Raw genomic sequence first — 25,223 nt, 5'->3', positions numbered from 1 at the left:
ATGCTGTATGAACAAATCAAATGACTGACCTTAATGACCTAAACTGCTTTCCAGTACACTTAACAGCTGTGTAATAAACGGTGTTTAATTAGGCATTGTGGTGATGGTGTAGCCCTTTTAGAATGGTAAATGATGGCACTGAGATAGGTATTAGGCACTCTTGTTAAATAGTGCATTAAGTGCATACACATCCTTCATTTGTGTTGGGTAGAAATCACATGTATAGGGCACATTTACACCACTGTGCTGTATGTGCTTTTAAAACGATCAAATAATTTTCCCGTATCCTTTTTTGCATTGTTTTCTTTTTAAAACATTGTGATTCCTGCAGTTTACATTCAGTTTTTAGAAACCACATCTTCCATAAGAGTTATTGGTAACGTGTAAAATGCATAATAAAACACATGAACATGTTTTAATGCATGGAGTTGCACTGAGAAATTGTAATGGTTTAAATGAACTAAAGGGAAAGATCTTTGATTGAGGTCCCTCAATTTGATGGCAGCTGGATAGGATTAACAATTAGCATTGTTTTGGCACTGCCTTTTTTACTTTAACTTTCAAATGGACTAAAAATCACACTAAAATGCACAGCAAGGAGGCCTGCGTTTTTTGTTTTTTTTTATCTCTGTAACAACTTTGTGTAATGGAGGGTTTGGTATCTTTGATATACAGTATGTATTAGTTTTAAATTACAGATTCATTGTTATTAAGCGTGTCACCATAACTGTTTGATAATGTTTGTTTCCTTTATAGCAAGTCTACCTAATTCTATAAAGTAAAAAAAAAAATACATAAAACCAAATCACATTACTCTTTTTAAATGACTGGAGTACTTGAAATGTATCATTATATTTCTCCCATCGACCTTCAACTTTTTTCAGTGCTTTAACCACCCAAAGCCCCATAAAACTCCACTATTAGGTATCCTGAAATATTTTGCAATATTGCTTATTCAAGGTACAGTACTTTTCCCTCTACCATCATGTGTGCAGTTCCTTTAATCTAATCTAGTCAATATTATCAAATTAATGTATTTGCCATTTCTTCTCTGGACACTGGGTTCAGGAATACAATCATTTTAAATGTTAAATGTATACACCTCTCCCCATTAAGCCACTTGCTCAATCTTCAGGTCTATTTTAAAGCCTTTTAACCTTTCAGCAGTTAGTTTGTTTGTAAAAAAGCCCCCCACTTAAGCACTGGCAATAGCTATCACCCTTACGTTCTCTTGCTGCAATGATAATACGTTTCAGGTATATAAAAATACTGTATGCGCCCATCCCCCTCTCAAAATCTACATCGGGAAGTTCAGATTTGGTGCTTCCTTTACTGCCCTCAAATTAGAGAGGATACTTTGTCCCCCAATGTAGATCTATTGTCAATCACGCTGCCCATCAAACACGAAAAAAGAGAAAAAAAACTCCGGCTTTATCGAAGGCTCTCCGCCATTTGCCTGCTCCTCCTGACATTTTTTAAGTAAGGGGAGTCACCCGATGATGTCAGTGGTGACCCGCCCCCTTGTGACATCATTGACCATGGCACACAAGGTACGCTGGGCAGAGCCCCCCTGCCCCAAAGCACCCCCCCATGGGAAGCCCACTGACAGCTGATGAGTCATCGGTTGTTAAGGACGCAGCAGTTGGCCTCCCGGCCCGTTCCTCAACAGCCAGCTTTTCTTCACACAGAATTAAATGAAACGGAACTAAACTAATTCCAAAACGATTCAACAAAACAAAATTAGTAACATAAATTGATCCAGAACGAAACCAAACTAACTTTTCCGTTCTGCACATGTCTAAATGTGATAAGGTCCTTTTTTAAAACTAACATGGTATACATTTATCTTCAATCACATCATCCTGCGATGTAGATCCATCATTAATTAAGATGAACAATGCCCTAACAACCCGTTGACAAAAACACAATGATCTGCGCACAACAATCTGCTCCCGATGGACTCTCAGGCTGGGTTCACACTGCTGCGGGGGGAGATCCGGATGTGATTCGCACAGCAAATCACATCCGATCTCCGTAGCGATGCGAGTACAGCCATACAGATAGTATGGCTGAATTCGCATCTCTCCCGCAGCAAACTCGCACGGGACCCTTTTTTTGGTCCGCAACAGAATCGGATCGCATGGGGGTTCACACCATGCGATCCGATTCCTGTGCGAGTCGGCAGATCGCACTGCGATATGCGGACGGATCTGGGGGTGTCATTAACATATCATTGACACTCCCAGACGTCCGCATAGGGCAGTGTGAACTGCCGGCGGGAGTAATGCGATGCGGGAAAACGCCGCGGATTCGCGGCGTTCCCGCATCGCAGCGGTGTGAACCCGGCCTCAAGGTGAATGGCTACTCAGTGTCTGGCAGCTAAATATCAGAGTCAGCTGGTGATGCAGTATGACGTCATTAATTAAAAATAGTCATGACCATGTTTGGTCACTGACAGCAACTAGGATCTGCCGGCTGGCCGGCTGGCATGGTCAGCGATCATGAGATTATTGCGGAAGGGTCACCTAGACTCTGCTGATTCATGAATAGCTGTAATTTGTGGCTGACAATTTGCGATCTCAGTCATTCTTAAAAAAAATTGCATAAGGTTGTTACTATGAATTGCATCTCTTGAAATTCAACTATAAGCATAAATATTTTGTGGGATCCTTTTTGTGGGATCCTAGGGGGTCACATTTATATTAAGGGTCCTACATTTTATATGAGAGAGTTCATATACACACTGAAAAATAAGAAATCAAATATTTGTATTGCCATTTTCTATAATATGAACAGTGTTTGCGATCTTTTAAACAACTTGTATAGAACAACAATATTCTATGACTTATTAACTAATTGTTCATCCATGGCATGATCCCAAACACTTGCAGTTTTGCTTAGCTCAGCACTGCCTGCTGATATTGTTGAGACGATTACTAGAAGACACTGCAGGCTATGTGGTACTGCTGCTTTTCCAGATTAATCTGCCTGATAATACATGGAAGTGCTTAAGGGTCAACCTAAGCTATTAACATGTGTCTGACCTGCATCACAGGAAAATAGCCAGTATCGTAAATGTGTTTGTCAAATTGTCTGCCACTTAGAACTTGGTAACATTCATTTACGTCTAAAATTACTTTCCTGAATGGACTGGCCAAGGCTGTTCAAATTGTAATGCCTTAACAACTTCATTTCTTGGCTTCAGAAATGTCGCTGCTTGCAGTAGGGTCCACTGTTTGACACTTAATGCATTTATTGACATTTGAGCCATTGATGTAATACCTTTTGTTATTAAAACCAAACTTACTTTATATATTGTAAAAGTATAGATTTTTGATATATTTATTTTATATGTTTAGATTATGGATACTTCATCAGCTCAAAATATATCTAATCACAGTTTCAGCTCTTCGAGTGCTGGGATTTATCATCGTTATAGGCTTTGGAGTTTTACTGTTGGTGAGTAAGAAGAAAAACTACATACATTCCAAATTTCTCTCTGATTTAAGTGGTAGAAAATAATCCAAATGGCATTGGAACAATGGTTACTTTGATAAGACAAGGTCCTAAGGAACAGGGGCATGTTGAATGATATGAAATCCAGGCACCAGGATTATAATGAAAAGGTTGTTTGAAAAGGTTAAGCGAACTGCAGAGCAAAAACTGAAAAATGAGAGAATAATTGCTTGCTCCTTGGTTTCTGACTCTTGTCTCGCCCCTTAGTTTCTTTTATGCATAGCTTTTTCTTAAAGGTTTTTAGAACATTGATAAGACTTAGCCCTCCCACAACCTAGCTCTCAGAATTACTGTAGTAACTTGTCTAACCACCTCAATACAGGACATTTACACTCCCTTCCTGCCCAGGCCATTTTTCAGCTTTCAGTGCTGTCACACTTTGAATGACAACTGCACGGTCATGCTACTCTGTAACCATGTGAAATTTTTATCATTTTCTTCACACAAATAGAGCTTTCTTTTGCTGTTATATATTTACTGCTGGGTTTTTTATTTTTTCCTAAAAAAAAAAAGGACCAAAAATGTTGAATAAAAAAGTATTTCTTAGTTTCTGTCAGTAAATTTTGTAAATAAGTAATTTTTCTCCTTCACTGATGGGCGCTGATGAGGCAGCACTGGTGGGCACTGATGAGGTAGCACTGATTAGGTGGCACTGATGAGGCACGAATATGCCACACTTATGGCACTGATAGGCGGCACTGATGCGTGGCACTGGTGAGCACTGGGCACATAGGCGGCATTGATGGGCAAAGATAGGCGACACTGGTGGGCACTGATGGGCATTGATGGGTGGCATTGATGGGCAGCAGTGATGGGCATTGATGGGCAGCACTGAGAGCCAGCACTGACTGGCATCACTGATGGCCATGGATTTCTGGCACTTGTGGGTGCAGATTAGTGCCAATTATGGGCCCTGGTCAGCACTGATTGCTGGCAGTGGCATTGCTGGCACTTAATTGTAATCAGGGCACTGATGATCAGTGCCCTGATTACATCTCTAGATTTCCTCTGTCAGGAGATGCCACTGATCAGCTTTCCTCTCCTCACACTCTCTCGGTGTGAGACGAGGAGCACTGATTACCAGCATCTCCATGTTTACATGTGACCGGCTGTGATTGGACACATGGTTCACATGGTTAACCGCTTGCCGACCTCCCCACGACGATATACGTTGGCAGAAGGGCTTGTACAGGCAGAATCATGTACCTGTACGTGGCCCTTTAAGAGGCGGCCAGTGGACGCGCTGTCGGCAAGCTCCGTGAGTCGGGTCACGGGTCCCGCGGACTCGATCACCGCGGGGATACTCGCAATCGCCTTGCGGGAAGGAAGAACGAGGAGATGCTAATGTAAACAAGCATCTCCCCATTCTGCCTAATGACAGTGTCACTGATCTCTGCTCCCTGTGTTTGGGAGCAGAGATCAGTGATGTGTCACACACAGCCACGCCCCCCACAATTAGAAACATGCCTCAGGACACACTTATCCCCTACACTGCCACCTAGTGGGTAACCACTTCACTGCCAGTGTCACTTACACAGGAATCAGTGCATTTGTATATCACTGATTGCTGTATAAAGGACAATGGTCCCAAAAATGTGTTAAAAATGTCCAATGTGTCCGCCATAATGTCACAGTCACGATAAAAATCACTACCATTTAAAAAAAAATTATTATTAATAAAAATGCCATAAAACTATCCACTATTTTGTAAACGCTATAACTTTTACGCAAACCAATCAATCAATAATCGCTTATATGCTAATTATTTTTTTACCAAAAATATGTGGAAGAATACATATCGGCCTAAACTGAGGGAAAAAAAAATGTTATATATTTTTGGGGAATATTTATTATAGCAGAATGTAAAAAATTCGTTTTTTTCAAAATTGTCGCTTTTTTTTGTTTATAGCACAAAAAATAAAAACTGCAGGGGTGATCAAATACCACCAAAAGAAAGCTCTATTTGTGGGAAAAAAAAGATGTCAATTTTGTTTGGGATCCACGTTGCACATCCATGCAATTGTCAGTTAAAGCGTTGCAGTGCCGAATCACAAAAAATGCTCTGGTCAGGAAGGGGTAAATTCTTCTGGGGCTGAAGTGGTTAAAGAGCAGCAGAAAATGTGTGTTGGGTGTTTATATATATATATATATATATATATATATATATATATAATCTTTAAGTCTATTATTTTAAAAAGGAAGGAAAAATGGCACAATTGATGCTCTGCCTTGAGAAGGTTATGTTCTGGAATGAGGGTGTTACTCTGAGATGTGAGATCTTAGTCTGAACCCTTGAGGAGAGACTGTTACTCCTCCACAGAAAATAAAGCCATGTGGCTCATCCTGAAAAGCCTGATCTCACGTCTCCGGTTCCATGCCTGATAGATCCACCACCGTATGGTGAGTTGGGTCCACCATTTTTGGTAAGAGTACCTTTTTCTCTCCCCTCTGCTTGGAAGGTGAAGGCACTCCTGGGTGTATATATCCACCACTAAACACATCTACTTCAGAGACTATCATGTTTGCAGCAGTTGCATTTTTACAATCATCACTGTGTATGTTTGATACCTTTTGGACTAATACATGTATTTTTTTATATCAAATTTTCACTTTTTTTACAATTGTAATTAGCATTGTGCTATTTGACATATCCAGGAATGTATATGGGTCTGTCTCCTCTATGTGTATAGAATAGTGTGTTTCTTTTTAATAAGTCACTATCACTATCACTTTGTGGTCACTTTACTCCATGTTTACATTGGATGGATTATATGGAAGTTCATCCTACCCAGCACTTCCATATGATACTGTGATTTTTATCTTATTTTTAAAATTTTAGTGTTGCGATTCTCCGGCGACGCACTGCCGCATGGGGTCTTTCCCATGCTGTGATTTATTATTTATGTTGTCACGCTCCTCATTATGAGGGACTGATTTTTGTGTACATATTTGACCAGACAGCTCCTCTTTCCGTAGGTCTGTTATGTTCATTCATTTTTAGCGCTTCACTTTTTACCCACATTTCGTTAACAATTAGTCTTATTGTTGTGTTGGCTGCTTACACTTGGGGTTGGCGCAGTATTTTATTAGCTTTATTTTCTAATAAAAATACAGCTGGAGCAGTCTCTCCTCGGCTGACGAGGAGGAGCAAGTCCTGGAAGGAAGATTAGTGGCTTTAATTGCATCCTCCGCTCAAATGTATAGGAAGCGTGCTAGATCCCCCACCCCCACTTTGGACCTTTTGCAAGGGGAACAGTGGGCACAGGATGAGGTGTTACCCTGAGGCGATTAGGAGCCAAGACAAACGGATGATTCCTCTGTGGAGGAAACAATGGCAGATGAACCTTTTTTTAGCCTTGTAATCTGAGAAATTGCTGATACAATCTCTTACAGAGATGGTTTCGTTCTACTTTCATGCTACCCCTAACAGAGTTTGCTAAAAGCTTGGTTTCTTCCTTGAGTTCCTTAAAAACCTTCACAGCCTTTGCATGTGTTTCCTGTCCATGCATTACTAGAATAGCTTATTTACGCTGAATGGGATCACCCGGAGAAGTATTTTCTTCCTCCAAAGAGTTTTTCTTTTCTCTGTCCCATGGAGGAAAATTTACAAAAAAAATGGACGGGACCAGCAGTTGACGTTTTGATTTCCAGTGTGAATAAAAGTCTAACTTGTCCAGTAGACGATGCACAAATACTTAACAGATATAAGGTTGGAATTCCTGTTTAAATCTGCATTTTCCTTGGCAGGTGCTGTTATTCAGCCTGCAGTAGCAGCCCTTAAAAAGGTTCCTGCAAAACAAGCCCAGGAATTGGCCATACTACCAAAAGCATTATTCTTCGCCACAGATACCATTAAAGATTCTATTCACCAGGCATCCCGTCTTACGCTTATGCTCGTACATATGTGTAGAATCCTGTGGCTAAAAAGTTGGTCAGCCGAAGCACCATGTAAAAAGCTCCTGACAGGGTTTCCTTTGCATGGGCATGATTTGGAAAAATACATACAAACAGTTTCTAGTGGGAAAAGTACCCTTTTACCAGTCAAAAGAAAGTATAAACGGCGTTCATTTAAACGGGCTCTTTCTCCTGTGCCAGGGGCTTCCGCCGTCAGACTCTAGCGGAAGACCTCAGGGTCAGGCCCAGACTCAATAGAAGTCCTGGGGCTGGAAACCTGCAAAGTAGAAACTTTAAGCCTCATCATGAAGAGGCAACCCCCTCCCCAGGGTGGGGGGGGGAGACTTCTGCAGTTTTCAGAAGCCTGGCAAGAGGAAATTCAGGACAGATGGATCATTTCCACAGTAACTCTGGGGTACAAGCTGGAATTTCGGGACTTTCCTCCATTGTTTCCTGAGGTCAAAAGTTCCCAAAGATCTAGAGAAAGACAATCTCTGTTTCGGGCACTAGACCTACAGATCCCCACAAAAGAGCAGGGTTTGGGGTTTTATTAAAAGCTTTTTATGGTACCAAAACCAAATGGAGGTGTCAGACCCATTCTAGATCTAAAAAATCTAAATCAGTTCCATGAAATCCTCTCCTTTCACATGGAGACTATCGGGTCAGTATTTTCTATCCTATTAGGAGGAGAACTCCTGGCTTCTATTGACATCAGGGATGCATATCTGCATATTCCTATATTTTTCGCTCACCAAAGGTTTCTGCAGTTTGAGGTAGAACAGTAGCCTTTCCAGTTTGTAGCCCTGCCCTTCGGGTTAGCTACAGCACCCCGGGTGTTTACAAAAGTCCTGGCCCCACCTCTAGCCAGGTTAAGGGCACCGGGCTTAACAATCTTGGCGTACTTAGAAGAGCTATTGCTAATAGACCAGTAGGTGGCTCGTTTGGAGCAAAGCATTACAACCAGTTACCTGGAAATTTGGGGTTGGTTTCTCAACCTAGAGAAATCTTCCTTAATACTGCTAAAAAGGCTGCAGTACTTGGGTTTGATCATAGACACCCAGAAAAAGGTGCTCTTGCCTCAGGCAAAGATCAACTCCATAAGAGAGCTGCTGCGGATGTTCAGGTCAAAAAGCGATCCCTCCATTCGCATTTGCATGAGGTTCCTAGGAAAGGTGGTGGCTTCATTAGAAGCGGTTCCCTATGCCCGTTTCCATTCAAGACTGTTGCAAAATGTTACCCCTTCTACTTGGAACAAAACAATTCAAGCTTTAGACTTGCCAATGCAGCTGTCCCCAAGGGTTTCCCAAAGCCTCAGTTGGTGGTTATTAACCCAGAATCTGCTGAAAGGAAAATCCTTCAGACCAGTTATCTGGAAAGTGATAACGACAGATGCCAGCCTTTCAGGCTGGGGAGCAGTACTAAAGAAGACAACTGTCCAGGGACAGTGGTCAAGAGCCAAAAGAACCTCGCCCATCAATATCTGAGAAATTCGGGCAGTGCCGACATTTTTCAGGCTGTTTGTCAAAGATGAGGGACTCCGGAACGTATATCTTCTAATGTTCAGATTCACCATGAAGTTAGTCAACTAGTCCTTGTCCTGGACATGAAGACATGAAGTTAGTCAACTTCATGTCTAGGACAAGGGATCCTCTCGCATGCGGAACAGATGTGTTAGTGACCCCATGGGATCAGTTCTCACTGATCTATGCATTTCCCCCTATCAATTGTTGCCTCGACTTCTTTACAGGATCAAGTTGGAAAGAAAGCCGGTAATTCTGGTAGCACCAGCATGGCCCAGAAGGTCATGGTATGCATAAGTTGTAAAGATTCCATGGTCCCTCCCACTATGGCCAGACCTACTCTCACAGGGGCCGATATTCCATCCTACCTTACGGTCTCTAAATGTAATGGCTTGGCTATTGAAACCCACATTCTGAAGAAACATGGGCTTTCCGAGTCAGTTATCTCTACCCTAAATAATGCAAGGAAGCCAGCTTCCAGAACTATATATTATAGGGTCTGGAGGGAGGGCTTATGTTTCCTTGTGTGAATCCAAGGGTTGACACTAGGGATGAGCTGGGTGTTCAGGTCGAACGCATGTTCGACTCGAACACCGGGTGTTCGCCCGTCGATGAAGCCAAAACTTTGTGGGCCGTTCGCGCCATATTCGTGTGGCGCTCATGGCCCACAATGCACTACGCCATGCCTGTAGCCAATTATAGCTCAGGGGGTTTAGTACACACCCCACACTATATAAGGCCGCCTGTGCGTTTATAAAGAGAAGGCTAGGCAGGGACAGTGTCTACGTTTCTTGTGATTGAACCTAGCGCAGTTACAGTGGGTGTATTGTGCCCCCTGCACAGTATACACCTGGTGTTGTTCTGTTCCTATACCACAGGCAGCTGCAGCAGTTACAGTCGTTGTGTATTGTGCCACCTGCACAGTATACACTTGAAGCTACCCCAATTGCTTGTGTTCTTCAGATCCTATACCACAGGCAGGCAGCTGCAGTAATTACAGTCGGTGTACTGTGTCATCTGCTCAGTGTGCACCTAAAGCTACCCCAATTGCTGGTGTTCTCATCTCCCTGCAGGACATTAGTATGTCTAGAAGGCCAACAAGGAGAGGCAGACAGCCACGAGCCAATAAAAGAGGGCAAGCGGGCTCTGTGTCTAGAGGCAACATTACTAGTCGTGGATGCGGTGCATCGTCAAAAGCACCTGGCCATGGGACACGCTTGTCCTTATTTTTGGCAGCTGGGTGTGTTGAGCCACAACATGCCAAAGACTTGGTAGATTGGATGACCAAGCCCTCCTCATCCTCTCTCACCCAGGCTCAGGGTACTGGCAAAGCAGCTGCCAACGCGTCCTCTTCCCTCGTCTCAATGGCATCAGTCACTCCTTCCCTAGACCCATCGAGTCCCACGAACTGTTTGAGCACAGTGTTGGGTACATGCTCCAGGACAAGTGCAGCACACCGACTGAATCACACTGCAGAACACCAAAGAACAAAGCGGACCTTTCCTTGCTCCTCATCAGCTGGGATCTCCAACCCCACTATATTTTCAGTCCTCTCTGAAAACTGCACTGAGAGAAATTAAGGTGTAGAATTCGGTGTGTCACAGCCAAGTACTTGCGGGCACTCTGCTAGCAGTACACCGACGTCCGATTGTACCAGGCAAATTTTCCTGCCCCAGCTGCTGGACCGTCGAAAGAAGGGATGGACGGGGACGTTACCTATCTTTCGCAGCGCATTGGGTCACTCTTCTGGCAGCTGGGAAGGATGCAGGACAAGGTGCAGTAGTGTTGGAGGTTGTTCTGCCACCACGCCTCCAAAATGCTACTGCTGGTTGTGATACACCTCTCTCCTCCACCCCCTCCTCTTCCTCCATGGCCTCTTCCTGTGCTTTGTCCTTGAAACCAACAGTGCTCCGTAGGCATTCAAGGGATTACGCAAGTACCTAGGCAAAAAGATGCCATGCTGTGCTTGCGCTCGTGTGCTTGGGGGACAGGAGCCACACTGGGGCAGATATTCTGTCAGCTCTGCAGAGGTGGTTGACGCCACACCAGCTTAAGCCAGGAATGGTGGTTTGTGACAGTGGCACCAACCTCCTCTCTGCCCTCCGACGGGGACAACTGACCTATGTGCCCTGTGTGGCTCACGTGCTTAACTTGGTGCAGCGGTTCTTGGGCAGGTACCCAGGCTTACAGGATGTCCTGAGGCAGGCCAGGAAAGTCTGACTGCCAGTCATATAATGCCAGTGCTCAACTGGCTGAGCTCCAAAAGGAGTTTAACCTGCCCAAAAACCGCCTTATATGTGACATGCCCACCAGGTGGAACTCAATGTTGGCCATGCTGTAGCGGATGCATGCACATGCAGCAGAGGGCCATCAATGAGTACCTGAGTAACTACGGCACCAGGACAGGGTCAGGGGGGATTGTTTTTTTTTCCCCATGCCAGTGGGCCATGATCAGGAATACATGCACTGTCCTGTCACCATTTGAGGAGGCCACAAGGATGGTGAACAGTGACAGTGCATGCATCAGTGACACTGTACCTCTTGTCCACCTGTTGGAGCACACGCTGTGTGGAATAATGGACAGGGCACTTGAGGCAGAACAGAGGCAGGAAGAGGAGGACTTCCTTGCCTCTCAAGGCCCCCTTTATCCAGACAGTGTTCCTGCTGTTCCGCGGATCACACAGGAAGAGGAGGAGGAGGATTGTGTCAGCATGGAGGCGGAGCCTGGCACTCAGCATCAGCAGTCTTTTAGGGATGATTTACAGTCCCAAGAAACCCGTGGACTTGTACGTGGCTGGGAGGAGGTGGCTGTGGATCATGTCATCCTTAGTGACTGAGAGGCGCTAACCTATGCTGCATGGCCTCCCTGATCCTGCAAAGCCTGCGGAAGGATCCTTGTATTCAGCGGATCAAGGAGAGGGATCATTACTGGCTGGCAACTCTCCTTGATCCATGGTACAAGGGTACGTTTTCGGACCTTATCTTGCCATCGCAGAGGGTGCAGAGGATGAGACATCTCCGGGAGGCCTTGCAGAAAGGTCTGTGCAACGCGTTCCCAGAGACTGGGAGGTTACAAACTCTTGGTCCTGGACAACGTGTTGCTGAGGCTTCGGTCAGTCACAGAAGGAGCGGTGGAGAAGCTGACCGATGCGTTCAGACAATTTTTTTGTCCGCAGCCCCAAGGCATGATCGGTTCCAGCAACCATCGCCAGCGTCTGATTTACAAGGTGCAGGAATACCTAGGGGCAAGGTCAGACTTGGACGCCTTTCCCACCGAAAATCCTCTGGGTTACTAGGTCTTGAGGATGGATCACTGGCCAGAGCTTGCACAGTATGCAATTGAGCTACTGGCCTGTCCTGCATCCAGCGTTCTTTCGGAACGCATATTCAGTGCTGCTGGAGGCTTTGTAACCGATCACAGGGTGTGCCTGTCCACCGACTCGGTTGATCGACTGACCTTCATAAAGATGAATCAGTCTTGGGTCACCACCAGCTACCAAGCACCTGAAGCTGATGTAACTGAATATTTTTTTTGAAATGTCATATCCCTTCAAGACTGCTTATGTTGTGACTGTCCTGTTATGTTGACTGACTATCCTCTTCCTCCTCAATGATCCTGCTGATAGCTTGGAAGAACATTTTTGATTCTGGGTGCTGCCACCAGTGGCTAAGGCCCAATTTTTCAGCCCCTGTTTAACCACCAATACTGCAATACTTTGTAGTAGGGCTCATTCCTGCACTCCAACTAGAGTATCTGTGAGGGGTTGCAGTGTTGTGGCACCAGTGCCTAAGGCCCAATTTTTCAGCCCCTGTTTAACTGGGGCACATAATTACAATTTTTGATGCAGTGCTTTGCAGCAGGGCTCATTCCTGCACTCCAACTAGAGTATCTGGGAGAGGTTGCAGTGTCGTGGCACCAGCACCAGTGCCTAGGCCCAATTTTTCAGCCCCTGTTTAACAGGGGCATGTAATTACAATTTTTGATGCTATATTGGGAGGGTTCATTGCTGCGCTCAACTAAAATATATGTGAGTGGTTGCAGTGTCATGGCATCAGCACCAGTGCCCAAAGCCCCATACACACTATCAGTTTTTCTGCTGAGTTTTTCCTTCAGATTTACCAAAACCATATAATATGAGGTCAAACCTTAGGAGTTTCAATTTGTATGCAATCAGGCAGGCCCTTGCAATATTTTGCAGCAGGGCTCATTCCTGCACTCCAACTAGTATCTGTGAGGGGTTGCAGTGTTGTGGCACCTGGCCTAAGGCCCATGGTTTTGGTAAACCAGAGGGAAAAACTCAGCAGAAAAACTCATAGTGTGTATGGGGCTTAAGGCCCAATTTTTCAGCCCCTGTTTAACAGGGGTGTGTAATTACAATTTTTGATGCAATACTTTGCAGCAGGGCTTGTTCCTTTTCTCCAACTAGAGTTTCTGTGAGGTGTTGCAGTGTTGTGGCACCAGTCCCTAAGGCCCAATTTTTCAGCCCCTGTTTAACAGGTAATTACAATTCTTGATATAATATTTCACAGCAGGGCCTGTTCCAGCGCCCACCGAGAGTAACTGTGATTACTTACAGTGTTGTGGCACCAGCACCACCACCACCACCAAAGGCCCAATTTTTCTACCACTGTTCAACAATGGCATTTAATTACAATTCTTGATATAATAGTTCACAGCAGGGCATTCTAGCGCCCACCAAGAGTCACTTTGAGGGCTTACAGTGTTGTGGCAACACCAACACCTTAGGCCCAAATTTATGCAGAGCATATGGGGCAGGCCCCTACTTTCAAACATCCAAACGGAAGGAGACAACAGGAAAGGAGATGAAAAAAGACGGACGCCAAAAAAAATTATACAGGGGTGATAAAAGCTTCAAAATAGATTTTTTGACTGGAGCTACACTTTAAAAATGTACCACTTCAAAATTACAAACAGATTCTACTTAACACAACAAACCTACACAGTCCCTTGCTTGTTTGCACCGCCTGTATATTGCTGTTCTGAGTATATAAGGCCTGGGGACCCCACACCTTTCCTTTTTTTAATTTGGGTACGGGGTTACCCTTAATATCCGTACAAGACCCAAAGGGGCTGTTAATGGGCAGGGGGAGCTACCCGTGCCATTTTTCTCAATGATTTTCATCCATATTGCCGGAACCAGACATTACATTAAAACCACAAGCAGTTTTAAATTACCTTTTTTCCGTTAAATGTCAGTTTGGACAGAGACTGTTCTAAACACGGGAAACATGTGCCACTTCACAGGCATACTATAGACACCCCCCAGGCACGATATTTAAAGGAATATTTCACTTTAAGCATCATTAAAATCAGTGCTCCCCAAAAAAACGTCCGTTTTTAAAACTTTTTTTTTTGCATTGATACATGTCCCCTGGGGCAGGAGCCGATACAGCACATTCCCATAGTCCTTCTGACAAGGAAGCTAGTGTTCTTGGTTAGTATATCCTCAGCAAGGAGGGTTTCGGAATTGGCTGCTCTTTCATGTAAAGAGCCATACTTGATTATTCATGAGGACAGAGTGGTGTTACACCCTCGTCCAGACTTTTTGCCAAATGTGGTCTCAGGTTTTCACCTGAACCAAGATATTGTCCTGCCATCGTTTTTTCCAAAACCATGTTCCAGGGAAGAGAAGTCACTAAATTGTCTTGATGTGGTCAGAGCAGTGAAAATCTATTTAGCCACTTGCTTACTGGGCACTTAAATCCCCCTCCTGTCGAGACCAATTTTCAGCTTTCAGAGCTGATGCACTTTGAATGACAATTGCGCAGTCATACAACACTATACCCAAATTGTATTTTTATCATTTTTTTCCTACAAATAGAGCCTTCTTTTGGTGGTATTTGTTAAAAAAAAAAATGAAAAAGACCGATTTATTTTTATTTTTATTATATTTAAAAAAAAAAAACATTTTATATTTTGTTATAAAATTTTGCAAACAGGTAATTTTTCTCCTTCATTGATGTACGCTGATGAGGCGGCACTGATGGGCACCGATAGGGCAGCACTGGTGGGCACTGACAGGCAGCACTGAGAGATGGTACTGAAGGGCATTGATAGGTGGCATTGGTGGGCACTGAGAAGTGGGACTAATAAATGGCACTGATAGCTGGCAGTGATGGGCACTGATGGGTGACAGTGATGGACACTGATAAATTAAACTGAAAGGCAGAACTGCTAGATGGCACTGATGAGGCACTGATTGGCACCACTGGTTGGCATCGATAGGTGGCACTTGTGTGCATTGATAGGTGGCAGTGGTGGGCACTGTGGGCAATGGCAGGTGGTACTTGACACAGAGGAGGAAGCAGTTGTGCCTCCTTCCTCTTTGGGACCGATGTCCCTTGAGCATAAGCCGGTGATCGGCTTTTCTTTCCCCTCACGCTGCCAGCGTGAGGAGAAAAAAAAGCCGATTGCTGAGATTTTGTTTACACACCTGATCAGCTGTCATTGGCTGACAGCTGATCACATGGTAAGTGGCCAGGATCAGCCCCTTACTCAGATTGGTGATCACCCGAGTCTCAGTGACTCGGTGATCACAGCGCATGCCACGCGCCCTGCAGGGGACAAGCGGGGAGCGCACAAAGGGGAGGACGTCCTATGACAGCCTCCCGGAAATTCAGGTCCGCACTGTGGCGGTCATTCGGCTATAGAGTAGACCTCAAGTGGTTAAAGACAACTGCTCAGATTAGAAAGATTGATGTCTTATTTATTCTGCCAGAGGGTCCTAAGAAAGGACAGGCAGCGTCAAAATCCACTGTCACTAAGTGGATTCGGCCATATATAGTTCAGCTTCATAGTTTAAGGGGCAAGATTCCCCCTTTCCAAGTCAAAGCACACTCTACCAGGGTGGTTAGTGCTTCTTGGGCAGTGCGTCACCAAGCCTCCATGGCTCAGATCTGTTAGGCCACAACTTGGTCTTCAGTACATACATTCACAATATTTTGTCAGGTGGATGTAAGGAGCTATGAGGATATCGCCTTCAGGTGCAGTGCGCTGCAGGCAGCAGTATAGGCCCTCAAGTCTGGGGATTGCGGGTTGTGTCTCCCTCCCCTCAGGTAGCATTGCTATGGGATGTCCCATTAATTTATTACTTAAGACTCTGTATCCCATTAAGTACGATAAATAAAATAGGATTTTCTTTTCTTACATTAGAGGACACAGAGCCATAGTACTTACTATGTGGTTTATAGGGCCACTGATAGGTGATGGACATTGGCACGCCCTAAGTCAAGAAGTGTACTCCCTATATAACCCCTCCCACTACTGGGAGTCATCAGTGTTTTCGCCAGTGTCTAAGGTGTTGGTCACGAGTAAAGATGTGCTATGCTGATGAGCTATGAGTAAGCACTAGCTTTAGCGTGAAACGCGCACAGATATTTTTGTTTTATATTTTTCCCTTTGCTGCTGTTATTTGCGTGATGTGAGGTTTTTTATTTTGAAGAAAGAAAGGCACCTTTTACTTTTCATCTGATCTGGAGTGTGGCTGTCCAGAGTTTGTTCATCCTTTATCTAAAGGAATGGTACCCGGGCCTCGTGTCTGAAGAAACAAGTACTTTTTGGTAGTAAGGTCATAAAGTTTTTACTGGCAGAGTGCTGTTGCAGGTCCAGGATTGTAGGTAACCTGAGGTTCCCCTGTTCCTGAAGATTTCGGAGCCCACCGTGAAGGGTGACAATTGGGTTTATCTCAGATAACCCTGCTGTGAGGAAAGGTAAGGGAGATTTTCTTTAGAATTTCTCCTTTTGTGTATAATGTTGTCATGCCTATGTGTCACCACTGGGGGCTGTATTGAGCACTCACCGCCTGATGCTAGAAACAGCGCTGTATCAGAAGCCTTAATTTCTCCTCTCCTCCTGCCACAGCAGATCCTCCGGTAAGAAGGGGAGTCTGGTTCTCCTCCTGCGCCCTTGATGTTGTTTTTTTTCCCCTTCGGGGGACTTATATGCCAAAAGTATTCTTAAAAAAATAAAAAAGAGAGACAGACCACGCGGCCGCTCAGCGGTTTGCAAGGTGCCACTCGCGTGGGAAGACACTTTCTTTTGAAAGAAGGGGGGGCCATAATTAGCGCTGGGGTGTGGCTAACGGCGTCAGACGCCGGTCACACGTGGAGGAAGTTGTTAAAGCACTGTATGTGTGTAGCTGCTGCTGGCTGCGGAGTGACAGAGCAGGAGGATGGCTTGTTTCAGGTTGGTGACACAGGCATTCCCTTTGACACATTATACTTTACCAGGCTAAGTATTAATAGCAGCTTATAGCGCTGGACTATAGACTAGCAGTATACATTCTTTTGCTGCTAGTGCCTCTGCTTTGTGCTTCAGGCTATGAGTGGTAATGGGACCAGGAACCCCTCTAAGGGTTCTAAAGGGTCAATGGTTTCACAACAAACTAAATCCATTTCCAAAAGAATGTCATCCTCCTCTGAGAGGGATGCGGCTGGTCAGATTGACCCGTCAGGGTAAACTTGTTGCAGCTACGCTAGACACTTCAGTCCCTGTATATATCACACAAAAGGTTTTTTCTTCTACCATTTGTAATTTGGAAAGAAGATTGATGCTATGATATCTCTCCTTAGTGGGGCCAAACATAGCAGATTCCCTTCTAGTGCTCAGGACCCTCTTATTGAGGTGCAGGAGGCTGGGGATCAGGTAGATTTTCCCAAAGATTTGGAAGATACTTATTTATCCTCTTCCGAGGATCCTAATATAGAAGGAGTAGCATCACAAGACAGGTTGCTTGTGCACTCCCTTACTAAATTGGTTAGTTCAAACTTGTTGCTGCCTGCAGCGCAGGCTCTTGAGGAACCCACCTCTAATTTGGGATCATTAGAACCTCCCCCATCTGGAGATGTTTTTCCTATCCATGCATGGCTAAAAAAGCTTATGTATCCTGAATGGGAACATCCGGATAAACAATATTATCCTCCTAAGAAATTCTCCACACTTTATCCTATGGAAGAGGAGTTCTATATAAAGATGGGGGGTTCCAGCAATTGATGCTGCAATTGCCTTAGTGAAAAAGAATCTCACATGTCCGGTGGATAATGCGCTGATGTTAAAGAATCCAACAGATAAAAAGTTGAAACTTCTTTCTAAAAGCAATATGTCTCTAGCAAGTTCAGTAGCGCAGCCAATCCTTGCTGCAATTGGTGTATCCCAGTCCATTAAGGAACAGTTTTTTGAGATACTTAAAATTCTGCCTGATCAGCAGGCCCAGCAATGAGCTGGTGTATCAGAGGCACTATATTTCACAGTAGATTCTATGAAAAATTCTATCATTTAAACCTCACGGTTTATGCTTGGACTAGTGCATTCTCACAGAGTTCTATGGCTGAAAAATTGGTCAGCAGAAGCACCCTGTAAAAAGCTCCTAGCCAGATTCCCCTTTTTCTTGGTGAACAGCTATTTGGAGACGGACTGGATAAAATACATCCAACTATCTCTAATGGGAAAAGCTCTCTTTTACCAGTAAAGAAGAAGTTCAAATATTTTTCCTTTAAGCGTGCTGCCTCTCCTGTGCCAGGGGCTTCAGCCTCTAGGCAGTCTCAACTGCCTCAACTGTCAGGTTCAAGGGGAAGACCCCAAGGGCAGCACCATGGTCAGAAGAGATCTTGGGGCAGAAAGCTCACAAAGCAGAATGCTAAAGCCTCCTCATGAAGGGGCGTCCCCTCTCGCTCAGGTGGTGGTAAGGCTCCTGCATTTCTCAAAGATCTGGCAGGAACAATGTCAAGACATATGGGTGGCTTCTGCAGTTTTCTCTAGGTTGCAACTAGAATTCTGAGAGAAATGTTCCCAAGGATCCAGAGAAAAAGAAGTCTCTCTTTCTGGCTTTGGATCATCTATTATCCCAGACGGTGATATCAGAGGTTCCCTTAGTGTAACAGGGCACAGGTTTTGATTCAAACCTTTTCACGGTTCCAGAACCAAACGGAGAGGTAAGACACATTCTAGGTCTCAAAGATCTGAATCGGCACTTAAACATCGGATCCCTTCGCATTGAGTCAATCCGATCAGTTGTGTCCATCCTGCAAGGAGGGCAGTTTTTGGCTTCAATCGATATCAAAGATGCATATCTCCATGTGCCAATATTTCCCCCTTACCCGAAATTTCTGCGCTTTGAAATATAAGATCATAATTTTTGTGGCCCTGCCATTCAGCTTAGTCACAGCACCACGGGTGTTCTGAAAGATTCTGGCACCTCCTTTAGCCAGATTAAGGGCTCAAGGCATAACGGTCCTAGTGTATTTAGATGATCTACCTTTACTAGATCATTCAGTCTCAGGTCTAAACCAGAGTCTGATCACAGCTGTAAGCTACCTGGAATCTCTGGGTTGGATACTCAACCTAGAAAAATCCTCCTTAAAACCATCAAGGAGATTACAGTACTTGGGGCTGGTTATAGATACCGTACAGAAGAAGTTATTCTTACCCCAGACAAGAATCAGTTCCATTGTAGGAATAATTCAACTTATCAAAACAAAGAAAAATCCTTCCATTCGGCTGTGCATGAGATTGTTAGGGAAAATGGTGGCCTCCTTCGGGCCGCCCCTTACGTGCAGTTTTCACTCAAGACTGCTTCAAACACCAACCTGTTGGTCTGGAATAAAAGGATTCAGGCCTTGGATTTTTCCAATGCGCTTGGCTCCCGACGTAAGTCAGAGCCTAAATTGTTGGTTGTTATCCAGCAAAAGGGAAAATCTTTTCTACTTGTATCCTGGAAAGTGTTAACAACAGATGCCAGCCTTCTAGACTGGGGAGCAGCCCTGGAAGAAAATTCGGTCCAAGGAAGATGTTCCAGGTTACAGGACTTTGCTTATCAACATTTTGAAAGATTCGGGGCAGTACGTCTGGCCCTAGAATCTTATACGGTCAGACTACAGGATTGTCGTGTCAGGATTCAGTCCGACAAGGGCACGGCTGTGGCTTACATCACTCAGCAGGGGGGCACGAGAAGTGCTGCCCAAAAGAGATGAATCATGTTCTAGCTTGGGCAGAACACAACATTCCTTGCCTATAGGCAATTTTCATTCCGGGAACTACTTGAGTCGCCAACAGTTATTTCAGGAAGAATGGTCTCTTCACCCCTGACATCTTCTTAGTGATATGTCAGAGAGGGGGTATTCCGGACACGGACCTATTCACGTCCAGATTTAAACACAATAGACAACTTTGTGTCGAGAACAAGGAATCCGCTAGCAGGCGGAACATACATATTAGTCTTCCCACGGGATCAGTTTTTTACTGATCTATGCATTTCCTCCAGTTCTGCTACTTCCACGCCTTCTCTGCAGGACCAAGCAGGAATGAAAGGAGGTGATTCTGGTGGCCCCAGAGGATCTTAATTTAACGAGGTCATAAAGATGGCAGTAGGAGTCCTTCGGATTCTGCCATTATAGACAGACCTTCTCACACAAGGTTCAGTATTCCATCCTACCTTACAGACCAAACATTTAACAGGTTTGACTGTTGAATTCCACTTTATAAAGGATCGTAGGTGATCTCCTTTGGTAGTGTCTACTTTGATTATGCCAGGAATCTGGCTTCCAGAATCATTTATTATAGATTCTGGAAGGCATATGTTTCTTGGTGTGGATCCAGGGGTTGGCACACCAGGAAGTATGTCATGGGCAAGATCCCTGATTTTCCAGCAAATGGGATCTGAAATGAAGCTGGCCTTGGCTTTTATCAAGGGCCAGATCCTGTCCTTGTCAGTGTTTTTCAATGGCGTCTTGCTTCCTAATCTTGGTGCGTAGCTTATTCAGGGGGTAACATGGATTGATCCCCCTATGAAGGCACCTCCTTGGGATTTAAATTTGGTCTTATCGTCTTTGAAGAATCAGCCATTTGAGCCTTTATGAAATTCCCTTTGTTCATTTGACAAGGAAGATAATCTTTCTGGTTGCCGTTTCTTCTGCTAGAAGAGTATCGGAACTAGCGGCTCTGTCTTGTAACGAGACATTTTTGATCATGCATAAGGATGAGGTGGTTTTTTGTCCTCATCCTACCAAAAGTGGTAACAGGTTTTCATTTAAACCAAGATATTATTCTTCTTTCTTTCTCCCCAGAGCCTCAATCTAGGGAAGAGAAGGCACTACATTCCCTTGATGTAGTAAGAGCAATCAGAGTCTATTTAAAGGCGACCGCTCAGGTTCGCAAAACAGACGTTTTGTTTGTACTGCCAAAGGGTCCAAAATGTAGACAGGCAAGCGTCAAAATCCACTATTTTCCAAATGGATTTGTCAAGTGATTGTTCAAGCTTCGGCTTAAAGAAGAAAATTCTTCCTTCTCATGTTAGAGCACACTCATCCAGGGTGATTAGTGCCTCTTGGATGGGGCATCATCAGGCCTCTATGGCTCAGATCTGTAAGGCCACGACTTGGTCTTTGGTTCATACGTTTATCAGATTTTATCAAATCGATATTAAAGGTCATGAGAATATTGCCTTTGGGCGCAGTATACTGCAAGCTGCAGTATGTGTCCTCTGGCCTCCTTTTTGCCCTACTTTTTTGTTGTGTCTCCCTCCCTTCAGTTGCCATTGCAATGGGACTTCCCACATAGTAAACACTATGGCTCTGTGTCCCCTGATGTAAGAAAAGAAAGCAGGATTTTTATAACAGCTTACCTGTAAAATCCTTTTCTTTGATGTACATCAGGGGACACGGAGGTTCCTCCCATCTTGGTATACACTTGTATTGCTTGGCTACAAAACTTCCAGTTGATGTACATCAAAGAAAAGGATTTTACAGGTAAGCTGTTATAAAAAATCCTGTTTTTATAACTGCTTACCTGTAAAATCCTTTTCTTGGAGTACATCATGGGACACAGGTGTCCCTCCCCTCTCTTTGGGGTTTAAGTATATTGCTTTGCTATAAAAACTGATGTGCTCCTGGAAGGAGGAGAGGTTATATAGGGAGTGAACCTGGATTGGGTATACCAGTGTCCATCACCTGAAGATGCCTATATACCCATTAAGTTATTACTTAAAGGGGTTGTAAAGGTTTGTTTTTTGTTTTCTAAATAAGTTCCTTTAAGGTAGTGCATTGTTGGTTCACTTACCTTATTCCTTCGATTTCCCTTCTAAATGTTTTTTTTCTTTGTCTGAGTTTCTCACTTCCTGTTCCTCCTCCATAAGCTGTTCAGTAAGCTGTTCTGGCTGACTAAACACTGCTCGGATGATGGTGTAAAGTTTACTGAGCAGAAACAGGAAGTGAGAAATTCAGACAAAGAAAAAAAACATTAAAGGAACCTACAAAGCTTTACAACCCCTTTAAGGCTCCAATAAAATGATTTTACAGGTAAGCTGTTATAAAAATCCTATTTTTTCCCAGAGCATCGTGAATGTAGTGTAGCTTAGTTTTGCATTTTCTAAACGTAATTTAAAAAAATAAATAAAAACACAGCATTTTTGTTTGTACATGATTGGATGATTAAAGTAAGCATGACTGGGGGCAGATATTCATAGAAGGAAAATGACCCTGAATGCATAGACAAAGCTAGGATGACCAGGAATCCCAGTATCTTAGAATGGCCCACTGAAGCTCCAGCTTCAATTAAATTCATAATCTCTGGCAGTTCAATAGCTCTCTTTAGCCAGTCCAAAGCCTTGTACACATGATTGGATTATTGGCAGGGAATTGTGTGACAGACTGTTTGCCTAAAATCCGACCGTTAGTTTGTTCCATCAGACAATTGTTGTCCAACTTTCCTCCAACAAGTGTTGGATGGCAGGCTAGTATATTTTCAGCGGACAATGGTCTGTTGTCAGATTTTCCTGTCATCGCACAAAAGTCCAATGTACAAACACTCATACTTGGAATCAATACTCTCCAAACATGACATTAGCAGAAGGTGCCCAAAGGGTGGCGCTCAAGAGCTGAAATTCCACGTAGTATGTCAATGCATTTGTGTTTGTTGGCCAACAATTGTGTACCGTTTTTATGCAAGACAAGTTCCTGGCACACGCCCTTCGGACAAAGTCTGACGCTTTGTTGCCCAACAATCCGATTCTGTGTATGAGGCTTTAGAGTGCAAGTCAAGAATGGTCAAAAACTCAAGGATTCAGCTGTATCAAGCTAGCGGATACCTTCCCCAAAAGGATTAAAGCTGTAATTGAATTAAAAGTTAGTTCTACCAAGTGTTGTCTTGAAGAGGTGAAAACATTCAAAGTGTTAACTATATGAGATAAATCAAAAGGTAAAATCCCATTTCTGAGGAGATGAATAGTTATACAAATCACAGTGCATGGCATGTCTGCATGCAGTGAATTGAAAGATAGATCCCGCACCACTTCAAAATATTACTCTGTACACCCTTGTTGGCATAAACAAGGAGTCTTTACTTTCCACAAGTAACTTGCACCATGACTTCTACTATGAGACTACTAGACTAGAGTTCTTTCTCAATCAAACAGTACAAGGTACTTCGGGTTTAAGGAAGGTCTGATAATTTGTACAAATCCTAGCTATATTATGGAGAATGTTATATTTTATTCTGCTGCTGACAGACTATATATTTCTTGTAAGAGCATTTTAATGTATTCATTGTTCATATAAAGTTGTACAATTTAGGACATTTTACAATTCTTGAATGTTTACATGATGTAACTTTGTTTAATATACATTTATTTTAGAATTTTCTTTGATTTCTCATAATATCTTCAACCATCTTCTTTTGCATGCCTTTCTCTATTTAGGTTCTGAGCTTCTTCTATCGTTCAGTGCTTACTATTGGACTTTTGGGTTTTGCTTGTTGGCCTCTGGTTACTAAGCTGTGGAGGCAAGCTAAGGTAAACATTATTTGTAAAAATGGATTAATTGCAATATAGTAATCCGCATGAAAGTACTGAAAAGTCAAACTTCTAAGTAATTGAATTCTTATTTTGGTATCTGAATTTAATGTTCAGAGATTAACACATTTTAGGCGCCAGGTATTGCTTTGATATACTATAAACTCGTTGTCTGTTTTATTAGGTTCACCTATATAGTAATAAACAGGACCCCTTTTGCTTTCCGAACCTCCTTCTTTGTAGCATGTATTCAAAATTGTGCCACTAATGAGGGCCTTTGAACTTTGGTCAGATGCCTTAGAATGGACAAAAATGGCAACTTTGTTATGTGCCAGCCCTCTCACTATAAAAGGAAGGGGGAGGAGGACCAGCCACATATCGGCTGTAGCAGGGAAAAGACAGGGAAAGCTGGCAAACTGCATACAGAGAGATTAAGGATCAGTTAGAAATTAAAACTGTACTTTAACCACTTCAGTTACAGAGATCCTGCAAGAATACTATCAAATGCTATATAAAGTAAATTATATACAGAGCCCCGAGGATATCAAGTGTAGAAAAAACAAAATAGAACAATACCTAGGAAAAGTTAAAATTCCCAGCCATACTAGAAGAAGGTCTCAGTAAATTGGATATGGAGATTTAAAAAAATGAAATAGAACAGGCAATTAAAGATTCTAAAATAGGTAAAATCCCAGGCCCTGATGGGTTTATTTCATTATACTACAAAAAGTTCTCAGGAATTTTGGCCCCATATTTTTTGCCATATATGAACTCAATAGGAAATGCCGAGGAGATTGGTAGAGAGTCATTACGTGCTCATATAACTCTCTTAGCCAAAGTAGGGAAAACCCCAACAGTATGTGCCAGCCATAGACCGATATCTTTGATAAATGAAGATATAAAGATTTATGCAAAGATATTGGCAGAAAGACTGAAGCCCCTTATGCCAGAGTGGATAGACAAGGACCAGGCAGGCTTTGTTCCGGGGAGGGATAATGTAATAAGAACTTTACTTGTGATCCACAGAGCCAAAAAGGGAAAGAAACCAATGTTACTTCTATCATTAGACAGCAAAAAGGCCTTTGATAGACTGGATTGGGAGTACATGCTCGCAACTTTGAGACATGCAGGCATAGGCCATGAATGTACAGCTGGATCGAGGCATTGTACTCTGAACCAACTGCACAGATACGAATCAGTGGGACCCTCTCGGGCGCCTTCGCATTGTATAACGGTGCATAACACGGATGCCCATTTTCACCATTTCTGTTTGTCCTCTCTCCCTGGAACCCTTCTTGGTGACTATTCAGGCAAATCAGGAAATTAAGGGAATGGAGCTGGCCGGACAGGAACACAAAGTCTCTGCATTTGCGCACGATGTGTTGCTGTATGTTTCCAACCCAGGAAAATCACTCCCAATTATAATGTCAGAGTTTGAAAGATATGTAGAAATTTTGAAGTTGAAGATCAATAAAGAAGAGATGGAGATACT

At 43.6% G+C, this 25,223-nt stretch overlaps 1 protein-coding gene across 1 annotated transcript in view; it reads left to right on the top strand.

Moving 5' to 3' along the window:
* Positions 1–25,223, top strand: part of PIGN (phosphatidylinositol glycan anchor biosynthesis class N) — a 618,025-nt gene that overhangs the window by 338,378 nt on the left and 254,424 nt on the right. The window contains exons 16-17 of the mRNA XM_077492054.1: positions 3,360–3,459; positions 23,639–23,731. Coding sequence (XP_077348180.1) covers positions 3,360–3,459; positions 23,639–23,731 — 193 coding nt within the window. The remainder of the gene's footprint in view (positions 1–3,359; positions 3,460–23,638; positions 23,732–25,223) is intronic.

Source organism: Lithobates pipiens, unplaced genomic scaffold (assembly GCF_037356315.1).
Source record: "Lithobates pipiens isolate NorthernLeopardFrog02 unplaced genomic scaffold, aLitPip1_a1.2 Scaffold_19, whole genome shotgun sequence".
In the NCBI taxonomy this organism is placed as follows: Eukaryota; Metazoa; Chordata; class Amphibia; order Anura; family Ranidae; genus Lithobates; species Lithobates pipiens.
Note: the sequence above shows the minus strand (reverse complement) of the source record. Positions and strands in the feature narration are given on the sequence as shown.